Raw genomic sequence first — 24,253 nt, forward strand, 5'->3', positions numbered from 1 at the left:
GCATAATGCATGGACTGAAGATGACCCAGTGGGCTAAACACTGTTATGTGGTCACCTTACTTTACCATCCATACATTCATGCCCTATCTGTCCCGTAGTCTGCACATTCCCTTGTATGACTGATGGAGAGATTTTATTTTCCAATTGATTGTAGTCCCTTACGGCGGGCCTGGGAATGTTAGGCCCAGGGCTTTGATTGAGCCCAAGAGGCACTCCTAAATAATTAATATATATGAATAATATGGATATGGCGCATATATTTGTAGTGTACGTGGGTATATATGTAGAGTATGTATGTGTACATATGACACCACCTTATAGTCAAGCATAATAATCGTTTTCCAATCTGTTATTGGGGTTTGGCCCTAGTGGTACTGCAGATAGCAACACATCCTATTAGGCCATTTACAGTTACCGCCTGTATTATTTTTGGTAGTAGGCTGAGTGTTTTGAAGTACTGAGATAGGTATTACTACAGTGTGTTTTACAGTGCTATGTATATGAGAAGTACAAGAAATGTTGAGTAGTGACATTACAAATGAGGCCTTTACATATAAATATTCGTAGTTAGTTACTGCCTGGTACTGTCCATTCATGTTATAGGTTATCCTTACTGCTCGTTGTCACTCTGATAAGTTTTGCTGGGCAGGAATCAGGAACGGCTATCTTCTCTGCTGCATTGCTCTGTGATACCCCATTTGTTGATGTAGAGCCAGTTGTTCCTTATGGACACTGTCTTCCAGATAATCTGCTGAGTGGACAGTAACCAACTGATCAAATATTGCTGTGCCAGGGTTTAGTGTTGGTACCCAGACACTGAACAAGATTGTTTTGAATAAAATGTGTCTTGCTTGGGATGCAGAGTCACTGACCCCAAAGTATGACTGGTCCTACCAGGGAATTTGTTTACTACTGTGGAACTTAATTTCTTTACCAATTTGTTTTTCTTGCCTTCATATTGTTTTCTGCCGTTCGTGTGTCGGTTAAGCAGTTTAGCAATGTTATGCTCATTGTAAATGCTGTACAGCAGCAATACAACAGTACAGCAATAGTACAACAATATAGCAGTAATACAGTTGCTTTTACACAGCCGCTTTTACACAGCCAAATTCAAATTAAATGACAGTTGTTTCTAGCTGATTGCCAATGTCATTGTCTAACTGTGGTAGATTGAGGTGTAGTTGACCAGTCTCTTATTTATAAATCTCTTCATTTTTCTTTTCTTGATGCTTGGTGGTTTCTTCACTGTATACGGATACCTTCTGATACTTTTGTGGTGTGATATCTTCTGGTGTCTTTAGTCTGTAGGATGCAATCTTAAACAGCTTGAGGCTGAGTCTACACTTGCAGAGTTTTTGTGCTGTCAGTTTCACCGGTGAAAGAAAAGCGCTGGCTTGTGTGCTCACTTACTTCCACAAGCATCACTGTGTGTTTACATTTGCAGCACTTCCATGCTGATGAGAGCAGTGCACTGAGGGCACTATCCCACAGCGCAGCTCTCTCCGTTTTGACGATAGGTCTTGTGGGAAGGGGGGGAGGGGGAGGATGATTGTGGGGCATCCTGGGTCCCTGCACAGCCTCCTCTCCCCAAACACTGATCAGCACCTTTAGCTCAGCATTGCTCCAAGCCAGGGAGCAGTCATTGTCACCTGGCCAGATGACAAGTGAGCACCTGCCAAAAAAACAGGAAGGGAGTTTACAGGGGGAGGGGTGGATGTCTGTTTACCTGGCGTCAGAGCAGCAGAGCTGCTGGCCAGAGTGGTCACCTAGGCACTGTGGGATATCCTCCGGAGGCTAAAAGCTCTGTAAACAGGAAGAACGTGTCTTCACTTGCGCATCACTGGCAAGAGCTGTACGCCCCTCGTGCAGATGGTTTTCTTTTTGCAGTGAAACTTCAAACTTTCTGTGAAGAACATGAGAGCATAAGCTTTCGTGGGCTACAGCCCACTTCATTGGATGCATAGAATGGAACATATAGTAAGAACATAGATATATACACATACAGAGAAGTTGGAAGTTCCATACAAACTTCAAGAGGCTAATTAGGTAAGATGAGTTATTATCAGCAGGAGAAAAAAACTTTTGTAGTGATGATCAACATGGCCCATTTAGACAGTTGACAAGAAGGTGTGAGGATACTTAACTTAGGGAAATAGATTCAATATGTGGAATGACCCAGCCACTCCCAGTCTCTGTTCAAACCCAAGTTAATGGTATCTAGTTTGCATATTAATTCAAGCTCAGCAGTTTCTCATTGGAGTCTGTTTCTGAAGCCTTTCTCTTGCAAAATTGCCACCCTTAAATCTTTTACTGAGTGGCCAGAGAGGTTGAAGTGTTCTCCTCCCAGTTTTTGAATGTTATGATTCCTGATGTCAGATTTGTGTCCATTTATTCTTTTGCGTAGAGACTGTCCGGATTGGCCAATGTACATGGCAGAGGGGTATTGCTGGCGCATGATGGCATATATCACATTGGTACATGTGCAGGTGAACGAGCCCCTGATGACATGGCTAATGTGATTAGGTCCTATGATGGTGTCACTTGAATAAATATGTGGACAGAGTTGGCATCGGACTTTGTTGCAAGGATAGGTTCCTGGGTTAGTGGTTCTGTTGTGTGGTGTGTGGTTGCTGGAGAGTATTTGCTTCAGGTTGGGGAGTTGTCTGTAAGTGAGGGCTGGTCTGTCTCCCAAGATCTGTGAGAGTGAGGGATCATTTTTCAGGATAGGTTGCAAATCTTTGATGATGCGCTGGAGAGGTTTTAGTTGGGGGCTGAAGGTAATCACTAGTGGAGTTCTGTTATTTTCTTTGTTGGGCCTGTCCTGTAGTTGGTGACTTGCGGGTACTCTTCTGGCTCTCCCAGTCTGTTTCTTCACTTCAGTAGGTGGGCATTGTAGTTTTAAGAATGCTTGATAGAGATCTTGTAGGTGTTTGTCTCTGACTGAGGGATTGGAGCAAATGCGTTTGTATCGTAGAGCTTGGCTATAGACAATGGATCATGTGGTGTACTGGATGGAAGCTGGAAGCATGTAGGTAAATATTGTGGTCAGTAGGTTTCTGGTATAGGATGGTGTTTGTGTGACCATCACTTATTAGCACAGTAGTGTCCAGGAAATGGACCGCTTGTATGGATTGGTCTAGGCTGAGGTTGACGGTGGGATGGAAATTGTTGAAATCATGGTGGAATTCCTCTAGGGCTGCTTTTCCATGGGTCCAGACAATGAATAGGTCATCAACGTAGCGCAAGTAGAGTAGCGATTTTAGGGGACGAGAGCTAAGGAAGTGTTGTTCTAAGTCAGCCATAAAAGTGTTAGCATACTGTGGGGCCATGCGGGTACCCATAGCAGTGCCATTGACTTGAAGGTATACATTGTCCCCAAATGCGAAATAGTTGTGGATGAGGACAAAGTCACAAAAGTCAGCCACCAGGTTTGCCGTGACATTATCAGGGATATTGTTCCTGATAGCTTGTAGTCCATCTTTGTGTGGAATGTCGGTGTAGAGGGCTTCTACATCTATAGTGGCCAGGATGGTGTTTTCAGGAAGATCACCAATGGATTGTAGTTTCCTCAGGAAGTGAGTGGTGTCTCAAAGATAGCTTGGAGTGCTGGTAGCATAGGGCCTGAGGAGAGAGTCAAAAAGGCTGAAAAAGGAGGTGCTGTCGTCGTCATGAATAAGTTGGAATATGAACAAGAGGCTGTTAGGCAGCTCTCTAACTCCACGTTCTACAGGCCATTATCCTCTGATCCCACTGAGGATTACCAAAAGAAACTACACCATCTGCTCAAGAAACTCCCTGAAAAAGCACAGGCATTCACTGTGCAGACCCATGCCTAGAACCCAGACCAGGGGTATTCTGTTTGCTATCCAAGATCCATAAACCTGGAAATCCTGGACGCCCTATCATCTCAGGCATTGGCACCCTAACAGCAGGATTGTCTGGCTATGTGGACTCTCTCCTCAGGCACTACGCCCTCCTTCATCTCCGAGTCTAAGGCCTAGTGCCCTCGTCCATCGAAGTGCATCTGGCAGCCATATCAACCTTCCTCCCGCCTGTCCAGGGCCACACAGTATTTTCTCACGCCATGATCGGCTGATTCCTTAAGGGCTTAGATCGCATCTGTCTGTATGTTAGGCCCCCTGTTCCACAGTGGGACCTGAACTTGGTCCTGGCCAGGCTGACAGGGCCTCTATTTGAGCTGCTTATCACATGCTCCTGGTCCCACCTTTCATGGAAAGTAGCCTCTCTTGTGGCAATCACGTCTGCTAGGAGGGTCTCGGCGCTCCAGGCCCTGACCTCCTAACCCCCGTATATGGTATTTCATAAAGCTAAGGTGCAGCTCCACCCACACCCTTCGTTCCTTGCCAAGGTGGTCTCCACCTATCATATGAACCAAGACATTTTACTTCCTTCAGTCCTAAGCCTCACACGTCTAGTGAGGAGCGCTGTCTCCACATGCTAGATGTGAGACAGGCCCTGGCTTTTTACCTGAAATGAACAAAACCATTCAGGAAGTCTTCACAGCTGTTCATCAGTATGGCTGAACGAATGAAGGGTTGACCGATCTCCACTCAGTGGCTCTCCAGCTGGATCACTTCATGTATCTGTACTTCTTATGACCTGGCGGGAGTTCCCCCGGAGCTGATTGTGAGAGCACACTCGACAACGGTGCAAGCCTCGTTGGCCACCCTTTGGCTCACGTCCCTATTCAGGACGTTTGTAGGGCTGCTACATGGTCATCAGTCCACACGTTCACCTCGCACTGTGCGATCGTCTCCCAGACCAGGAAGGACGCCGGGTTCGGCAGGGCAGTGCTCCGTCCTGAGTGTCTGTGAACTACTTACCTCCAACAGGTATAGTTTGGGAATCACCTACTGTGGAATGCACATGAGCAATCACTCGAAGAAGAAAAGATGGTTACCTTTTCCATAACTTGTGTTTTTCAAGATGTGTTGCTCATCCATTCCACATCCCACTCTCCTTCCCCAGCAAGAAGGAACTGAGGGTCGGGGGAGCGCGCAGCACCCCTTATACCGTGCCATGGTAGTGCCATTCCAGGGGTCACTAGGGGTGCTCCCCTACAGGTACTGCTAAGGGAAGAACTTCAGGCATGTGGCAAGCACAGACACCTACTGTGGAATGGACATGAGCAACACATCTCGAAGAACACCAACTGTCTTTCCTGCCCTGATGTCTTGCAGATTAAAGACACACACAAACAAAAAGCATAGTGGATGTGAATGCATGCAGACAAATGAATATGGACCAGCAATATTACGTGGAGTGTAGTTTAAAAATAAAATAACTGGGATTAGAGGTAGGGAGTAGGGAAAGGAAAGAGGGGAAAGAGGAGAATCACATATTGCTTGCCAAACCATGATTAGCAGGATGTCTGTTGTAGGTGGTATTGCAGTGGGGAACCCTAAGGAGGGATTTTAGTGGGGAGTTTTTTCCATGCATGAGAAAAAGAGGAGTGATGATAAGGGAGAAGCTGACTGGTAGGTAGCAAAGGCTGGGAATACTAGCAGAGCAAAGGGAGAGGGCTGACTTCTCAATAGGTTACTAGGTAAGCTAAGATTGGCATAGATATGAAGGGCTTTAAGAGTAAAGACAAACTTTTATTTGTGGAGGCAAAGGGGGAGTCAGTGCAGGGACTCAGAGTGGGAGAAGGGGTTAATATGGTTAGAGTGACATGCCAGGAACATAATTTTAGCAGCAGGATAATGAATACACTCTGAGAGCAGAGACTCTGAAATTTGGCCAGAAAGAGGGCATTTCAGACTTGAGTGAGAAAAGTTTCATTGGGATGGGTGAGGGCAGAAGCCAGATCAGCAAGGACCAATAATGGAATTAGATGGTAATGCCAGATGGCACTTGCATACTGCACATTCAGTTAGTTTGGAGAGGAAGGATAGAACAGATTTTGGGCAGTAATTCGAACTGAACACAATAATTCAGTGGTGGTCTCCCTCCCCAATGCTATATTCAGAGATATTGCCTCCCTAGGTCTACTTGAAATTCCCCCCCTTAATATATGCAAGCATCATTTTAATTGTTTTCACTTTTGCATTGCACTGGGAACTCATGTTCAGTTGGCTATCCTCCATGCCCCCTGAATCCTTTTTAGAGATCCTGCTTTCTAAGCTGCAGTTCCCCATTCTATAAATTATGTCCCATTTCTTTGTTCTTAGATGTATTACTTTGCATTTGGTATTATTAAAATGCTTGTAGGATTCTTCCAGCTTACCACGCGATTCAGATAGTTCTGTATAAGAGACCTTGGGTTTGTCATCATTTGCCACTCCACCAATCTTTGTGCAATCTGCGACCTTTATCAGCAATGGTTATAGAATTTCTTCTAGCTCACTTATTAAAAAGTATAGAGTAGCATTAGGAAATGAACAGATTCCTGCAGTTCTCCATATAACCATATCCATTTTATGATGATTCACCATTAGCAGTTATATTTTGAAATCAGCCAATATTGAACCAAACCTGTAGTCTTATCAAAAAATGGTAGTTTTCTTGACAAAACCATTTTCCATAAAACAGTGATGCTGGGCATTAATTATGTTACCATCCCTCAGTTCTTTGTCTCATATCCGCCGTTCTATTCTTTTGTCCAGGACTGATGTCTGGCTAATGCCACTAGTAATACTAGCCCATTTCATCAGATGCATCCGATGAAGTGAGCTGTAGCTCACGAAAGCTTATGCTCAAATAAATTGGTTAGTCTCTAAGGTGCCACAAGTCCTCCTTTTCTTTTTGCGGATACAGACTAATACGGCGGCTACTCTGAAACCTTTCTTATTCATGATACTACTGGCCAGGGATTTTTCACTGATATCTTTAATCTTCCCTTTTATTAATTGTATGCATTTCTGTTACTTTGAATCTACTGATGTTACCATTTATGTTGTGGTAGCCCCTAAAGGCCACAATTTGGTTAGGCCAAGTTATACTAGGAGCTGAACAGATGTAATAAATGAGTGTCTGTGCCTCAAAGAGCTTAGTCTGGAAAACAAGACATAACACGTTGACAAGACAAGTGGTCTGCATTGGGGGATACAGGGGAGACAAGGTGATAATAGATGTGTGCAGTTCTTAGCCAGTTAGTAGCAGTGATCATAACTTCTCACCTGCCTATTCATTATCAGGTAGTAGTTTTATGTGTGCATTCCAGCAGAGGTGAGTTTTGAGGAGGAATTTGAAGGAGGAAGGGTGATGGCTTTACAGATTTTGATTGGGAGCTTTTCCTAAGGGTGGTCTGAGAAAAAGCATGGAAGTGCTTGTTGAAGAAATAGGTGATGGAAGTTAACATCATCACTAGAACAGAAAAGGTGGGGTTCAGCCTGATGAGAGGAAAATTGTGGAGGGGTTTGAAAGTAAGGATGAGAAATTTTGTGCTGGATGCAGTCGAAGTGGTGAAGCTCTTGGAGAGATGTCAAGAGTGGACGTTGATATAGGTGGAGACCAAGAGCCAGGAAGATGATTGCAGTAGCAGCACTTTAAATAGCTCTGAGAAGTTGAGATTGCCGTATTGAGTGGGGCAGAGAAGTTGAGATTGCCGTACTGAATGGGGCAGAGAAGAAAGTTCAGGTCTTGGAGATCTTCAGGAAGAAACAGTAAGATTTAAACATGGCTTGGATGTGTGGGTCACTGGAGAGGTTTAGATCAAAGATGAAGCCAAAACTATGGCCTACTGACAAGTAAGATGGTGGTGATATCCACCATGACTGATAATGGTAGGAGGGGAGGGCTTTGAGGGAAAAGTCAGGCCATTTCAAGTTTCAGGTGAGGGCTAGGCACCAGGAAGAGTTTCGATGGAGGGAGATCTGCATAGAGATATCAGTCAATGCCATGTATGTGGCCAGTCAAAGAACTATGATGTGATTGGAATAACAGAGACTTGGTGGGGTAGCTCACATGACTGGAGCACTGTCATGAATGCGTATAAACTGTTCAGGAAGGACAGGCAAGGGAGGAAAGGTGGAGGAGTTGCACAGTATGTAAGAGAGCAGAATGATTGCTCAGAGCTCCAGTATGAAACTGGAGAAAAGCCTATTGAGAGTCTTTGGGTTAAGTTTAGAAGTGAGAGCGACAAGGGTGATGTCATGGTGGGCGTGTGCTATAGACCGTCAGACCTGGAGGATGAGGTAGATGAGGCTTTCTACAGGCAATTAACTGAAGTTTCCAGAACACAGGCCCTGGTTCTAATGGGGGACTTCAATCACCCTGACATCTGCTGGGAGAGCAATACAGCAATGCACAGAAAATCCAGGAAGTTTTTGGAGAGTGTTGGGGGCAATTTCCTAGTGCAACTACTGGAGGAACCAACCAGGGGCCGTTCTCCTCTTGACCTGCTGCTTACAAACAGGGAAGAATTGGTAGGGGAAGTAGAAGTGGGTGGCAACCTAGGCAGCAGTGACCATGAGATGGTTGAGTACAGGATCCTGAAAAAAGGAAGAAAGGAGAGTAGCAAAATACAAACTCTGGACTTCAGAAAAGCAGACTCTGATTCCCTTAAGGAACTGATGGGCAGAATCCCTTGGGAGGCGAATATGAGGGGGGAAAGGAGTCCAGGAAAGCTGGCTGTATTTTAAAGAAGCCTTATTGAGGGCGCAGGAATGTGCAGAAAGAATAGCAAATAGGGCAGACGACCAGCTTGTCTTAACAGTGAAATCTTCAGTGATCTTAAACACAAAAAGGAAGCTTACAAAAAGCGGAAACTTGGACAGATGACTAGGGAGGAGTATAAAAATATTGCTCGAGTATGTAGGGGAGTAGTCAGGAAGGCCAAAAGACAACTGGAGTTGCAGCTAGCAACGGATGTGAAGGGTAACAAGAAGGGTTTCTACAGGTATTTTAGCAACAAGAAAAAGGTCAGGGAAAGCGTGAGACCCTTAATGAATGGGGGAGGCAACCTAGTGACAGATGATGTGGAAAAAGCTGAAGTACTCAATGCTTTTTTTTGCCTCTGTCTTCACAGGCAAGGTCAGCTCCCACACTGCTGTCCTGGGCAACACAGTATGGGGATGAGGTGAGCAACCCTCAGTGGTGAAAGAACAGGTTAAGGACTATTTAGAAAAGCTGGACATGCAGAAGTCCATGGGTCCAGATCTAATGCATGCGAGGGTGCTGAGGGAGATGGCTGATGTGATTGCAGAGCCATTGGCCATTATCTTTGAAAACTCATGGCGATCGAGGGAGATCCTGGACATTTGGAAAAAGGTAAATATAGTGCCCATCTTTTAAAAAGGGAAGAAGGAGAACTCGGGCAACTACAGACAGGTCAGCCTCACCTTAGTCCCTGGAAAAATCATGGAGCAGGTCCTCGAGGAAACGATTTTGAAGCACTTGGAGGAGAGAAAGGTGATCAGGAACAGTCAACATGGATTCACCAAGGGCAAGTCATGCCTGACCAACCTGATTGCCTTCTATGATATAACTGGCTCTGTGGATATGGGGAAAGCAGTGGACCTGATATATTTTGACTTTAGCAAAGCTTTAGATATGGTCTCCCACAGTATTCTTGCCAACAAGTTAAAACAGTATGGATTGGATGAATGGACTATAAGGTGGATAGAAAGATGGCTAGATTGTCAGGCTCAGTGGGAAGTGATCAACAGCTCAATGTCTAGTTGGCAGCAGGGTGCCCCAGAGGTTGGTTCTGGGGCCGGTTTTATTCAACATCTTTATAAATGATTTGGATGATGGGATGGATTGCACCCTCAGTAAGTTCGCAGATGACACTAAGCTGTGGGGAGAGGTAGATACTCTGGAGGGTAGGGATAGGGTCCAGAGTGACCTAGACAAAGTGGAGGATTGGGCCAAAAGAAATCTGATGAGGTTCAACAAGGACAAGTGCAGAGTTCTGCACTTAGGACGGAAGAATCCCATGCACCGCTAGAGGCTGGGGACCGACTGGCTAAGCAGCAGTTCTGCAGGAAAGGACCTGGGGATTACAGTGGATGAGAAGGTGGATATGAGTCAGCAGTGTGCCCTTGTTGCCAAGAAGGCTAACTTGGGCTGCGTATTTTAGGATCATTGCCATCAGATCGAGGGAAGTGATTATTCCCCCTCTACTCGGCACTGGTGAGGCCACATTTGGAGTATTGCGTCTAATTTTGGGCCCCCCACTACAGAAAGGACGTGGACAAGTTGGAGAGAGTCCAGCGGAGGGCAACAAACATGATCAGGGGGCTGGGGCACATGACTTATGAGGAGAGGCTGAGGGAACTGGGATTGTTTAGTCTGCGGAAGATAAGAGTGAGGGGGGATTTGATAGCAGCCTTCATCTACCTGAAGGGGGGTTCCAAAGAGGATGGAGCTAGGCTGTTCTCAGTGGTGGCAGATGACAGAACAAGGAGCAATGGTCTCAAGTTGCTGTCGGGGAGGTTGAGGTTGAATATTAGGAAAAACTATTTCCGTAGGAGGGTGGTGAAGCACTGGAATGGGTTACCTAGGGAGGTGGTGGACTCTCCATCCTTAAAAGTTTTTAAGGTCAAGCTTGACAAAGCCCTGGCTGGGATGATTTAGTTGGGGTTAATCCTGCTTTGAGCAGGGAGTTGAAAGAGACCTCAGGAGGTCATCTATTCCAACTCTAATTTTCTATGATTCTGTGTGGATGAGATCACCCAGAGATAGGGTATAAAGGAACAATAGGAGAGGGGAGCTGAGGCATTGCTTTCAGCTTCCCTTTTTTCCACTTGTTATTTACATTTGGAATGTTTATTTTACAACCATAAGGGCGAAACATAATTGCCTTTTCAAGCCCTAAGGGGGAGGGGAGGGGAAAGGGCATCAAAATTATGTAATTCCTTAAATTTTTGGGTGTAAATAAAGTTCTTCTCCACTACTTTCTTCCTGATTTCCTAGACCATTTTAAATTGGTGTTTGGGGTTGGCAATAAAGCTTTGATTTTGAAAACTTAAAACACCCCAGTATCCTGACCATTCCTGAGCAAAACCTTGTCTTTCAGATGAGACATAAAATCAAAGTTTTGTCCTCTTATGGGTCATTTACAATCCAATTCACTTTTCACAAAAGTAGAGATGTAGTTTGCATATTTACCATTGTGCTTGCCTAAAATAAACCCTATTGATTCAGTTGTATATAGCATTCTTGACTTAATGTAATGTTCCTCAGTGCTTTTAAACAGTTTTTGTGTTTGACCTGGAAGGTGGCTGCATTTCAGTGGTGGATGAAATGATCATGTAGTTGTGTATCATCTGATGTTTGAGAAGGGCTTTGAATTCTAAAGGATGTGAGGTGCTGTTTAAATAAAACATGGTAGTGGTGGTAGTTTCTTATTAGATACACTTGGTCCAGAAGAAGGGTTCTCTTCTGTTGACTGCTTTGTAAGAGAGATTCAGCCATGGCTACATCTACCTTACAAAATCTCAAATCTTTGCATTGCTTGGGAAATTTTGTTGTTCTACAGATGGAGAGCTGAGAGACAGGAAATTTAAGTGATTTGGCCAAGATCATTCAGGGAATCTATGGCAGAGGTGGAGCTGAACCCAGATTTCCTAACTATGAGATCCTTTTCATTCTAGTAATGATGTAACATAATTTAATGTAAATTCAAAGAAAAGACTATCTGCCACTGTTTTTCAGAGAATGCATTGACACATGAACACAAAAGTGTTTGTTTTGCGAATATTGATATATTATGTTTAAAAACCAACAAACACTACTCTTGAGCTGCATAGCCTGTAACAGTGGAATAATCCATTATTTCCAGCAATTGTCTGTTTGCTAATTGTTTCTCTGAGTTGTTCCCACTAGGTAGGTAGAAGCTGTCAATCAAGGCTCAACAAAGGGAGAAACTAAACCCCAGTAACCCTATGGATCGGGAGGTTGGGGCTGGCAGAAAAGCGGTTTTGGTTAGAGGGCACTAGAAGTTTTGGCTGCCTTTTTAAAGTGTATGTGCTCTATCTGATGCTTATTTGATGGGGGACTAATTCAGTTATAGGTTCTTACCTGTTTCATGCTATCTTTCGTTGGAGCAACAACTTCTGCCAGGTCACAAAAATGGTGAATGTAAAAAAGGATTAGTAAATCCTGTCACTTGGACAACTGCTCCATCATGTTGCAGCCTTGCATTGAAGGGACACTGTCTTTTTTGCTCCCAGTCCCCTGCAGAGCAAAAAGGTTTGTCGGATTCAGGCGAGGACCCACAGGGAGAGGCTGAGTCCCCCCACGGTGGTATGGGTCACACAGAATCAGCTGGTGAGCGCGACTTTGAGCTTCCTGCTCCCGCTGTTGCCTCAGTCAGTGCTCTGATTCCTGCTTCTGAAGCCCAGCTTGCTCCTATTCAACAAGAACTGGCAGGGGTAAGTGCGAACGTACCGAGTACTTCTGCTGCTGAGGGGATTTAATTTTTTTAAAATTCTGTCCATTTCCCTAAAGGGGTTAAGTGATTGCTGTTAACTTTAGGTAATAAGTCTCATTGTTAATAGTTTTCCCAGTTTCTGTATTACTCCCTCCAGTAAAGCCAGTAGTTCAGCTGGTAGAAATAAAAGTTCTTCTATAATAGGACTCTTTTAGTAGGGAGAGTTTTAAGAGACCGGTCCTTTATCAAAAATCTCTTCAAAGGGTAAAAAGAGATGTAGTGCTTCCAGGAGCAAGAATTTTCCCAAGCCAGAAGGGGAGGTGGAGAGGGGGGTTAGGGAGGGAGTTCGCAATAATCTGAAAAGCAATGGAAGTAGCTATTGTCCAGTTATCTGTGAAAGAAGGGGATTTTTCTGACAGTAGGTCATAATCCTCCAGTACAATAAAGCAAGAAGAGCTAAAGAGCATGTCATTCGCCCGTTTTAGAGGATGTAATTTAGAAGCTGAAAGAGAATTTCCTAATGCAGGCAGAAGAGTGAAACTGTAGATTTGAAAAAAAAAAATGTAAATTCAGTTCAGAAAAGTAGGTAAAGTTGTGGCTTTGTTGGCTAAAGACTGTGATCCTTGCAGAATAGGAGACACTATTTTCAGAAAGATCAAATGGACAGACTGGTGTTACCATGTAATCTGTCAAAGCTATTCTAGTATAGCGCTTAGAGACGAAGGACAGTACACCAATCTGGACAAAACTGAAAAGTCCTTAATGAGAGAGTCTCTGTAAAGCCTTTTTATGAGATGCCTCTGTGAAAATGCAGAGATTTTCAGATGGGCTGTATGTTCAAATAAGGTTGCTAAATATCATTGGCTGAGACAATGGAAAGCTGATACCCAAATGAAATAGTTGCTAGTATCCTCTAAATTGGCCAGGAAAAGATTCTTTGGACAGCCCTTCAAGAAAGTGAAGCCCAGAGAAAAGAAAATAGCATTGTTATCTGTCGAACTCTTTTAGAGTTCAAGTTCTTATAAAATCTAAGTAGTCCTATTGTCAGGCTAATTAACCCAGAGTTTGAATAGATTCTGGACATGCAAGAACAGTCTTTGGAGTCAGCATCTGGAAGAGAGATCATACAGGAGTTGGGTCTCCAAGCGGACTCTGACAGCTAATTGTCCTTTGTGACGATCATCAGAGCTTTCAAAGAACCCTCAGGAAGATGGGAGCTATTTACTCACTTCTGTGGGGGAGAATGACATTCAGCAATGGCCAATAATTGACCTCTGGAAGTAGGTTCTATCAAATACTCTCAGGATTCCTCTTGATTTCTAGAACAAGATGCAATTAATCTCTTGCCTCAAAATATACTACAGAACCCCTAGCTTTTTTCTGTGCATCTTCTGAGTGCTGATATCACTAAATTCCTGGTTCCATCATAGGCTTTCAGAACATAATTCATCATTCATGTCCCTCAGAAGGCTGGGGAAGTAAGGCTAATTCTAGACCTGGAGGAATTGTAAGTAATGTTGATCTGGCAGTGCACCTAGCACTACTATTACCTGTAGAGACAGACAGACATTGGCTAGGTTCCCTGTTTGTCAAGTTTACCCTTCGTATCGTGGGGATGGAGGGCTTTGAGAGCTGGTTTCAGTTCCTTGATTTTCTGCTAGTCGTCTGGCCCAGGTTAGCGTACACCAGAGGCTGCTCTAATCTGCACTAGCTTGCAACGGTGCCCAAGGGATCATCTGCTAGCTGAATTTACCTGGAGGAAAGTGTGCTCAGGTCTCTCCTTCCCACTCTCTGCAAGTGAGGCTGCAGGGCATGTGGCATGGTAACTAGCTATGTAAGCTCAACTCCATCTAGGAGAATGCATCTACAGGCTCTGTCCCAGCGCTCTAAAAAACCCACCTCCATGAGGAATGTAGCTACCAGCACTGGGAGCATGGCTTTGTTTACACTGGCGCTTTACAGCACTGTAACTTGCTGCGCTCAAGGGGGTATTTTTTCACACCCCTGAGTGAAAAAGTTGCAGCACTGTAAAGTGCCAGTGTAGACAAGCCCTAAATTCTGCCTGTTTTGCCATGACCCTTTAACAATGATGTATGTAAACAAATTATTGTAGCAGCCAGGCAAGATACTAACAAACTTCAACTGGACTTTATTTTTTTAAAGTGGAAACCTCTTTTCCAAGCTGCTGCTGCTGCACCCTCAATAGCTCTCCCTCAGACTCTTCAACTCCTCCCCCCTCCTGCCTGTTTCCTATCCTTTCAGACTCCCAACAGCCAGTGCTCCCAATTCTAATCATTACAAGCAACATCTAAACACCACATTCCCTGCTCTGTTAAGAAACTTTCCCAATTACAATAAACATTGTTGTTCTAACCACAGGAACAAATAGGAAGCAAGGCACTATACTGTTGATGGAATTATTACACTAAAAACACTATAGATACTATATAACATAGTCTCTAGCCCAGACAGGTGGTTGTCTGGGTCTGACAGGCTGTCTCTCAAGCCCTGGTTCCAGTGCAATGTCTTGTTGTGTTGATACTACGGTGAAGTCATCCAATGCAGACTGGGTGTTGGCATAATCTCCTCTTGGTGCATAGGCAGGTGCAAGATAAGAAGCATTCCATACCCACCCATCAGAAAGTCGATAGGTGTAAGCTCCCTTCTTTTCTCTATGATTTTAAGATGAACTGTGAATTTATGGTCCCCTTTGCATAAAATTACAGGTTTTCGTATCCTAACGAAGGAACCACACTGGAACTTTGGTTCCTTAGCACGCTGCCGCTTGTTTGTGAAAGCCTTATCCTTTGCTTGGTTCTGTTCAACTGTTTTTCTCTTGTAATTGTTTGTCTGCAGCGATAGTGAACTTTTCTGCAAAGGACTCACAGCCTGGACTGTACCTCCTGTATCCATGCCCATTATTTTGGCTTCAGCTGTAGCTGACTCAGTCTGGGTAGCAATGGTTATTGCTTTTTCTAGTGTAAATTGCGTTTCTAGAAGTAAACGTTTTCTTACACGAAGCATGGTTGTTTTCTCAATGAGTGGTCTCTAATCATCTCATCTACCATATTCCCAAAGTCACAAGTTACAATCAGACTCCTCAGGGAAGCAATATACTGCATTATAGTCTCCCCTGGTTTCTGCTCATGCTGGCAAAATCTGTAGCGATTAGCTACTACATTCACTTTTGTTTCAAAAAAGTTCTTTAATGCAGTGAGTGCAGTCTCATATTTATCATCTGCAAGGGGAAAAGTGTAAAATATACACTGCCCTTCTGCTCTAAGGCAGTGGATTAGCAGAGCATGCTTGCTTTCTTCAGAAATCTCTGTAGCACTGATTGCAAGCAGGTAAGTCTCAAACATATGGATCCAGGCAGTAAAAGCAATTGGAGGATCACCAGGGCTTTGTAGAAAGGGTGCAGGTGGGTTCAGAGGCAGAAGATCCCACCCTCATCACCAAAATGTTGTAGTAGCCAGGCAAGGTACTAACAAACTTCAACAGGACTTTAAAAAATAAAGTGGAAACCTCTTTTCCAAGCTGCTGCTCAGTAGCTCTCCCTCAGCCTCTTCAACTCCTCCTCCCTCCTTCCTGTTTCCTGTCCTTTCAGACTCCCAACAGACAGTGCTCCCAATTCTAATAATTACAAGCAACGTCTAAACACCACAAAAATATGGAATTTAAGGACACAATGGACAAATAAAGAAAAGATAGTGTTTGTGTGCATTGAAGAGAATATGCTGTCTCTTCAGGCCATGCATTTTACAGGAGAAAGACACTCAGGTGAATTGACTGAGCAGAAAGATGCTACAGGATGAATGACATCTGCATAGAGAAACATTAATGAATACCATTTTATTTAATTTACCATAAATGACCTCTGAAATGTAGTAATCCGAGGTTCTCTTCTTCATCAGGGAATAAATTGAAGTGCTTTGTGTAGATGCCATTTTATATGACTGGCTGCTGCATCTCCTTTTCCTCTAATTTCAAATGTGTATGGAGAGACTTTTGAGTCACCATGGTGGTTCCTTGGTGGTTCCTCTAACAGAGAAGGCCAGGGTCCTCAGTATTGTTTGTTGTTTTTGTACTACTATAAATGTTCATTGTCCTTTGCAAAACGCAGAATAGGACACAGCCCACAAAGAGCATAGTCTAACTCTTTGGTCTTAAAACAAACCCCCTCACCCACTTATCACTGGTGAATGGGAAGCCCCAGTTCTCTCCAGTTTTTGCAGTTTCAGGTTACTGTGTACAAGGGGTGGCAGAACTCTTATGCTTATGAAGATAACATTCCAGATGTTAAATGACTGTATGTTAATGTGGTGTTGTCTTTCTGACTCTGTAAACATGTGACAGCCCACTGCCTCTGCAGCTGCTTCTGTTTACCAACCAGCAGCAAAGTAAAATTAAGATTCTGGGCAGCAATGAAACTGTCAATAAACTTGTCAATATGATGCGTCTGTTTGAGAAAGCATTTGGAAGGTTGGAGTAGAGGCTAAAGTAGTGGAGAGATGCAGCAGCCAGGATGCTGTGAAGGAGGAGAGGAAAGCTCCTCACAGCAGGAAGGGGTGGAATTGCATTTTTTTCAGACTTGCTAACTAGAGACTAATACAACAGGTGAAGCCTTTAAGCAGTGTCCAGTTTCAAAGATGACAAGGCATTTAGATGTACTGTCTGAGTCCTTTGAAACATCAAGACCTAGAACACTATATCCTGGTCCCCATGTGGTCTGCAATTCTGTAGGAGTAGACTTTGCTGTGGAACTCACCCTTTGCCACAGAATTGCTCTCAAGTATCTAAGCTTTAAATTAGAAGGCTTGTTTCTGGCCCTCATGTTTGTGAAGGAAACCTTGCTAATGTAACTGTGTAAACCAATGAAATGGTGTCTTCTGAGTTTGTAGGTAGCCTAAGACAACAGTTGTGAATTTTGCTAGTCATATCACTAGAGTGAAAGATCTGAAATCTAAAGACTGCAATTGAACTGTCAGCATTGAAAACTGTATCACTCATAATGGTAGCAAAAACATCCAGCTAATTCCACATGCCTGCAAACTGCTTCCCATGCCTCCAAAAGTGGCAACTGTCCCTGTCCCACTTGCTAAATACTACAGCTTCTCCTTACAGCTTCTGCAATGCAGCTGTTTTGTTAGTACAGAAATCTGAGATACTGAAAACTTGAATGTGTGGAGAATGTAAAATAGAATTTACCATCAAAATAAACAACGTTAGGACACTACTGCATAGATTGTATTTATCATACTTAATTTTAAAACACTCATTCTTTAATTTAAATGAAACTGAGACAAAATTGAGTTTCAACCTGCCATGGAGTACATGGACTATATACAATTACCTGGCTATTGAAGTGAGGTTCCTGTGTACCTTGACCTCATCAATCATATCATGCTGTATTTGACAAAAGGAGGAAATTGTCTTCTTAAGTGTATTCTAAATATTGGATTAGAATCAAGCACTATTTCTGGGAGAGAGAGTACCTGATCCTAGGAATATTCTTCAAGAACTATAAGAATGACTCAAAGTCTGGAAAACTCACCTTATGGTGAGAGACTTAAGAAGCTCAATGTTTAATTTATTCAAGAGAGGATTAAGAGGTGATCATAGTCTGCATGGGGAAGGTATTTCTGATAGTAAGAGGGCTCTTTAATCTAGCAGGAAAAAAGGTCCAGTTGTTGGAGGCTGAAAATAGACAAATTTACACTAGATATAAGATGTTAATTACCATCTTTGTTGAAAATTTATCATTGAAACAATTTACTTAGTGACGTGGTGGGTTCTCCATCATCCAGTCTTTAAGACTGGATGTCTTTCTTAAAAAAGAAGTTTTGGGATTGATGCAGAAATTACTGAGTGAGGTTCTGTGGCCTATGTTATGCAGGAGATCAGGTTAGATCAGTGGTTCCCAAACTGGGGTTCGTGAAATGTTACAGTGGGTTCTCAGGGAAAAAATTCCCTAATGGCTGACAGAGCTGTCCCTAGGGACCCCGGGGTCAGCAGCCCAGAGCCCCTGGACTTCCAAGAGCTAAGCACATCAAAGATAGCATATGTATCACACTGAGGAGATTTACACTTCAAGACTCCTTATAAGAAATGCAAAGGGAGGTGGATATTTTTTGCTGTTTTTAAAATGAAACAGGCAGCTAGTATTGTTTTAAAAATGATGATGAAGAACAAGTTTAAGCTTCGTTGTAATGTGCGTGGTTTGCCTGGACTGCTCAAGACCTGAATGCTTGTGTAGGAGGAATTCTTGATTTGAGTTGGCTTTTTAAATCCCTGCATGCTGTTTCACATCTGATACTCCTCGATGAAACGTAGGAGCCTTGTTGTATAACAGGCTTATTCAAAGTGATACAAGCGACGGATGTGAGATCTCGGAAGAGTGTTGCCGTTTTCATAATATAATAGATACTGTCATGATAAATAATAATTAATAATACATAGTGTGTAATCAGCATGTCATAAAAACCAATTTTATATGTCCAAGATCACTGCTTTTCTAATTTATACTGAGGTAAAGGAGAAAATTCTTGGAAATGTTTATTTTTAGGAGGGGGTTTGTGAGACTTGACATTTTAGTGAAAGGAGTTCATGGGTTGTTAAAGTTTGGGAACCACTGGGTTAGACTAAAGAAGACTGATTCTTGAGTTGTAGAAATTCAGTGATCTAAGTATTGGCACACTTAGAGCAGAAACTTTAGTAATGATGATGCCTTAATTTACCTTTAAATAAACATTAGGTTAATGTTGCAAAGTCAAGCACTCAAAAGCTGAGAAATGCCAGAATTAAAGTGGTCTGTGCGATCTTAATTTGTCCTCCTTTTGCATATGCATTTTGATAGTCTTTGATTACATGTTATACTGTCCCATTTCCCTCCCTGATCTCTCTCTGACCCAACTGGTTACAAGTTCTCCTCCCTAGGCTTCTGACCCAATCTGGGTCCTCCTTGACCCAGTCTCTTTGCCCAGCGAGTCCCGGTTCTCCCTATGGCTCCTTGTGAAATGTCTCCCTATCCTCTCCAACTGGTTCCCTTAGGTCTCCCCCTGCCCATTTGCCTCAGACCTAGTTTCCTTGCCAAGCTATTCCTAGTTGCTGCCACCTGCTAGCGTTCAGTCCCAGTCTCCATCCCTGCAGGCTCCTTGTCCCAGTCTGTTCCCTAGTCCTCCTCTGTACTGCCTGAGGTCCAGCTGTTGTCCCCTCTGCATTCAAATCACGTGTCTTCCTCCTCCGTGCTGACTGGGTGTCAGCAGGGAATACATGGAGAGCACAGGAGAAACTGGTTTCCTGCTTTCTGTTCCAGTGCTCAGTCTGGCCCCAGCCCAGAGCAGCCATTACAGGAAAAGTCCAGCTTTGCCCCTATAGCCTAGGGCTGGAGGATGCTCACTCACTTTGTGGGGATGGTGCATGCATTATCTAATCAGGAGTAAGAGCTGTGAAAGGCTCAGACATAGAATATATGTGTTGGAAGGGACTTCAGGAGGTCATCTAGTCCAACCCCCTGCTCAAAGCAGGACCAATCCCCAACTAAATCATCCCAGCCAGGGCTTTGTCAAGCCTGACCTTACAAACTGTAAAGGAAGGAGATTCCACCACCTTCCTAGGTAACGCATTCCAGTGTTTCACCACCCTCCTAGTGAAAAAGTTTTTCCTAATATCCAACCTAAACCTCCCCCACTGCAACTTGAGACCATTACTCCTTGTTCTGTCATCTGCTATCACTGAGAACAGTCTAGATCCATCCTCTTTGGAACCCCCTCTCAGGTAGTTGAAAGCAGCTATCAAATCCCCCCTCATTCTTCTCTTCTGCAGGCTAAACAATCCTAGTTCCCTCAGCCTCTCCTCATAAGTCATGTGTTTCAGTCCCCTAATCATTTTTGTTGCCCTCCGCTGGACGTTTTCCAGTTTTTCCACATCCTTCTTGTAGTGTGGGGCCCAAACTGGACACAGTACTCCAGATGAGGCTTCACCAATGTCGAATAGAGGGGAACAATCACGTCCCCCGATCTGCTGGCAATGCTCCTACTTATACATCCTAAAATGCCATCGGCCTTCTTGGCAACAAGGGCACACTGTTGACTCATATCCAGCTTCTCTTCCACTGTAACCCCTAGATCTTTTTCTGCAGAACTGCTGCCTAGCCATTCCGTCTCTAGTCTGTAGTGGTGCATGGGATTCTTCCTTCCTAAGTGCAAGATTCTGCACTTGTCCTTGTTGAACCTCATCAGATTTCTTTTGGCCCAATCCTCCAATTTGTCTAGGTCCCTCTGTATCCTATCCCTACCCTCCATTGTATCTACCTCTCCCTCCCAGTTTAGTGTCATCTGCAAACTTGCTGAGGGTGCAATCCACACTGTCCTCCAGATCATTTATGAAGATATTGAACAAAACCGGTCCCAGGACCGACCCTTGGGGCACTCCACTTGATACCGGCTGCCAACTAGACATGGAGCCATTGTTCACTACCCTTTGAGCCTGACAATCTAGCCAACTTTCTGTCCACTTTATAGTCCATTCATCCAGCCCATACTTCTTTAACTTGCTGGCAAGAATATTGTGGGAGACCGTGTCAAAAGCTTTGCTAAAGTTAAGGAACAACACGTCCACCGTGTTCCCCTCATCCACAGAGCCAGTTATCTTGTCATAGAAGGCAATTCGATTAGTCAGCCATGACTTGCCCTTGGTGAATCCATGCTGACTGTTCCTGATCACTTTCCTCTCCTCTAAGTGCTTCAGAATTGATTCCTTGAGGACCTGCTCCATGATTTTACCAGGGACTGAGGTGATGCTGACTGGCCTGTAGTTCCCAGGATCCTCCTCCTTCTCTTTTTTAAAGATGGGCACTACATTAGCTTTTTTCCAGTCTTCCGGGACTTCCCCCGATCGCCATGAGTTTTCAAAGATAATGGCCGATGGCTCTCCAGTCACATCCACCAACTCCTTTAGCACTCTTGGATGCAGCGCATCCAGCCCCATGGACTTGTGCTCGTCCAGCTTTTCTGAATAGTCCCGAACCACTTCTTTCTCCACAGAGGGCTGGTCACCTCCTCCCATGCTGTGCTGCCCAGTGCAGTAGTCTGGGAGCTGACCTTGTCCGTGAGGACAGAGGCAAAAAAACCATTGAGTACACTAGCTTTTTCCAGATCCTCTGTCACTAGGTTGCCTCCCTCATTCAGTAAGGGGCCCACACTTCCCTTGACTTTCTTGTTGCTAACATACCTATAGAAACCCTTTTTGTTACCCTTCACGTCTCTTGGTAGCTGCAACTCCAGGTGTGATTTGGCCTTCCTGATTTCACTCCTGCATCCCTGAGCAATATTTTTATACTCATCCCTGGTCATTTGTCCAATCTTCCACTTCTTGTAACCTTCTTTTTTGTGTTTAAGATCAGCAAGGATTTCACTGTGAGGCCAAGCTGGTCGCCTGCCATATTTACTATTCTTTCTACACATTGGGATGGTTTGTCCCTGTAACCTCAATAAGACTTCTTTAAAAAACAGCCAGCTCTCCTGGACTCCTTTCCCCTTCATGTTATTTTCCCAGGGGATCCTGCCCATCAGTTCCCTGAGGGAGTCACAGTCTGCTTTTCTGAACTTCAGGGTCCGTATTCTGCTGCCCTCCTTTCTTCCCTGTGTCAGGATCCTGAACTCGACCATCTCATGGTCACTGCCTCCCAGGTTCCCATCCACTTTAGCTTTCCCTACTAATTCTTCCTGGTTTGTGAGCATCAGGTCAAGAAGAGCTCTGCCCCAGTTGGTTCCTCCAGCACTTGCACCAGGAAATTGTCCTCTACACTTTCCAAAAACTTCCTGGATTGTCTGTGCATCGCTGTATTGCTCTCTCAGCAGGTATCAGGGTGATTGAAGTCTCCCATGAGAACCAGGGCCTGCGATCTAGTAACTTCCGTGAGTTGCCGGAAGAAAGCCTCGTCCACGTCATCCCCCTGGTCCAGTGGTCTATAGCAGATTCTCACCACGACATCACCCTTGTTGCTCACACTTCTAAACTTAACCCAGAGACTCTCAGGTTTTTCTGCAGTTTCATACTAGAGCTCTGAGCAGTCATACTGCTCTCTTACATACAGTGCAACTCCCCCACCTTTTCTGCCCTGCCTGTCCTTCTTGAACAGTTTATATCCATCCATGGCAGTACTCCAGTCATGTGAGTTATCCCACCAAGTCTCTGTTATTCCAATCACATCATAAATAATTCCTTGACTGTGCCAGGACTTCCAGTTCTCCCTGCTTGTTTCCCAGGCTTTTTGCATTTGTGTATAGGCACTTGAGATAACTCGCTGATTGTCCCTCTTTCTCAGTATGAGGCAGGAGCCCTCCCCTCTCGTGCACTCCTGCTCCCTCCTGGTATCCCACTTTCCCACTTACCTCAGGGCTTTGGTCTCCTTCCCCCGGTGAACCTAGTTTAAAGCCCTCGTCACTAGGTTAGCCAGCCTGCTTGCGAAGATGCTCTTCCCTCAGACATGCTCAGTGAGGACAGACTCGTTGGTGATTTTAGCTGTCAAGCTCTAGCAAGTCTCTACTGAGCATGTGCAAGCTGGGATTTTTTTAAAAATTAGGGTGAATTTTTACAGAGGGTGGCAAAAGGCACATTGCTGATATGCAGCTCAGCAATTTCAAGCCCTTGCTCCAAAGCATGGGGTCCCTAGAGTTTTCTAAAGAAAGGGGGTGACCAGGAATTTAGCAGCAAAAAAAAGTATTTTTCTCTAGCTTTGTTCTTGGAAATGGCTAACCGTTTTGGCTGAAACTTTGCAGAACAATTCAGCCTGAGGCAGACACCCAGCATTGAAAATTTCAGCCCAAATAGTTGGGCAAAGTTATAGGCAACTGAAAACAGCGTCTTATAACGGCAAGTGTCATGAAACTTTAAGCAGTGCTACCAGCCCTGCCTATAATAAAGGATTCCAAAATGTTTAAGCAAGTTCTTCGTCAGTGTTCTTTCAGCCACCACTAAAACACAGCAATTGCTGAGTAGTGTTGGTGTGCACTGTTAAACAGTTTGGGACAAGAAGGGAATCATACTTCCTCCAGCTAGAACTGTAGAGGAAATTTTTAAGCAGGCTGAAGTTAATTACCCAAGTTGAATTTTTCTTTTGCTTATCTTATTTTCTCACCCTTGTATGATTTTGTTGCGCTGCAAGTTATATCTTAGTTGTTAGGGTTAGTGGAAATTGCTGATATTTAACATAGTTTTGGTAACATAAATTGCAGCTTGGAAAGTTTTTCAGTCTGGAATTATTGGTGGTTGGTGCTTTCTTGTCTGAGCCCTGAATGACAGCTTTGAACCATCTCTGGATTCTGGTGTGGGGGAGAAACCCAGTCATTCATATCAATGGGCATGCTAAGCAGGAAAAAAATTAGCACATGAGAGATTTTCCTCTTTCTGTTGCTTGCAACCACTGTCTTTTTAAATGATATTGGCAGCATCTGCAGCCACTAGCAAATTTGGCATGCATGCTTTTTATTTTGCCTTAACTGCAAAGGTTTTGGTCTATACTACAGCATAGCAGATTTAGATTAAATCTCAGGAAAAACTTCCTAACTGTAAGAACAGTAGGAAATGGAACAGCCTGCCTTGGAAGGTTGTGAAAGCTCCTTCACTGGAGGTTTTCAAGATGAGACTGGATAGTCATCTGTCTTGGATGGTTTAGACACAACCAATCCTGCATCTTGGCACGGGGTTAGACTAGATGACCCTTGCAGTCCCTTCTAACCCTGTGATTCTATGATCCTGTTTAGGAGTTGGATTAGGACATATTGACTAAACCAATCGTAAGTGCACACATTGTACAGCAGTGTCCAAAATGCTAGAAGTCCCTTGTTGCTCTTGATTATTTGTGCCAGAATGAACATCAGAATGTCTATACTTGCTCAGACGAATGGTCCACCT

General features: G+C 44.0%; 1 protein-coding gene across 5 annotated transcripts in view; it reads left to right on the forward strand.

Annotated features, from left to right (window-relative positions):
- The window catches only part of RANBP3 (RAN binding protein 3), a 176,198-nt gene that overhangs the window by 45,485 nt on the left and 106,460 nt on the right, over positions 1-24,253 (forward strand). For 3 of the 5 annotated variants that reach the window (XM_073324310.1, XM_073324307.1, XM_073324308.1), the window contains one exon: positions 12,138-12,338. The exons of 1 other annotated variant lie outside the window; for it this stretch is intronic. In XM_073324310.1, the coding sequence (XP_073180411.1) occupies positions 12,213-12,338 (126 nt within the window). In that variant the 5' untranslated portion in view covers positions 12,138-12,212. Of the gene's footprint in view, positions 1-8,989; positions 9,041-12,137; positions 12,339-24,253 lie in introns of all 5 variants that reach the window. One more of the 5 variants, XM_073324306.1, reaches the window with a different exon arrangement.

The sequence above is a fragment of the Lepidochelys kempii genome, chromosome 25 (genome assembly GCF_965140265.1).
Source record: "Lepidochelys kempii isolate rLepKem1 chromosome 25, rLepKem1.hap2, whole genome shotgun sequence".
Classification (NCBI taxonomy): domain Eukaryota; kingdom Metazoa; phylum Chordata; order Testudines; family Cheloniidae; genus Lepidochelys; species Lepidochelys kempii.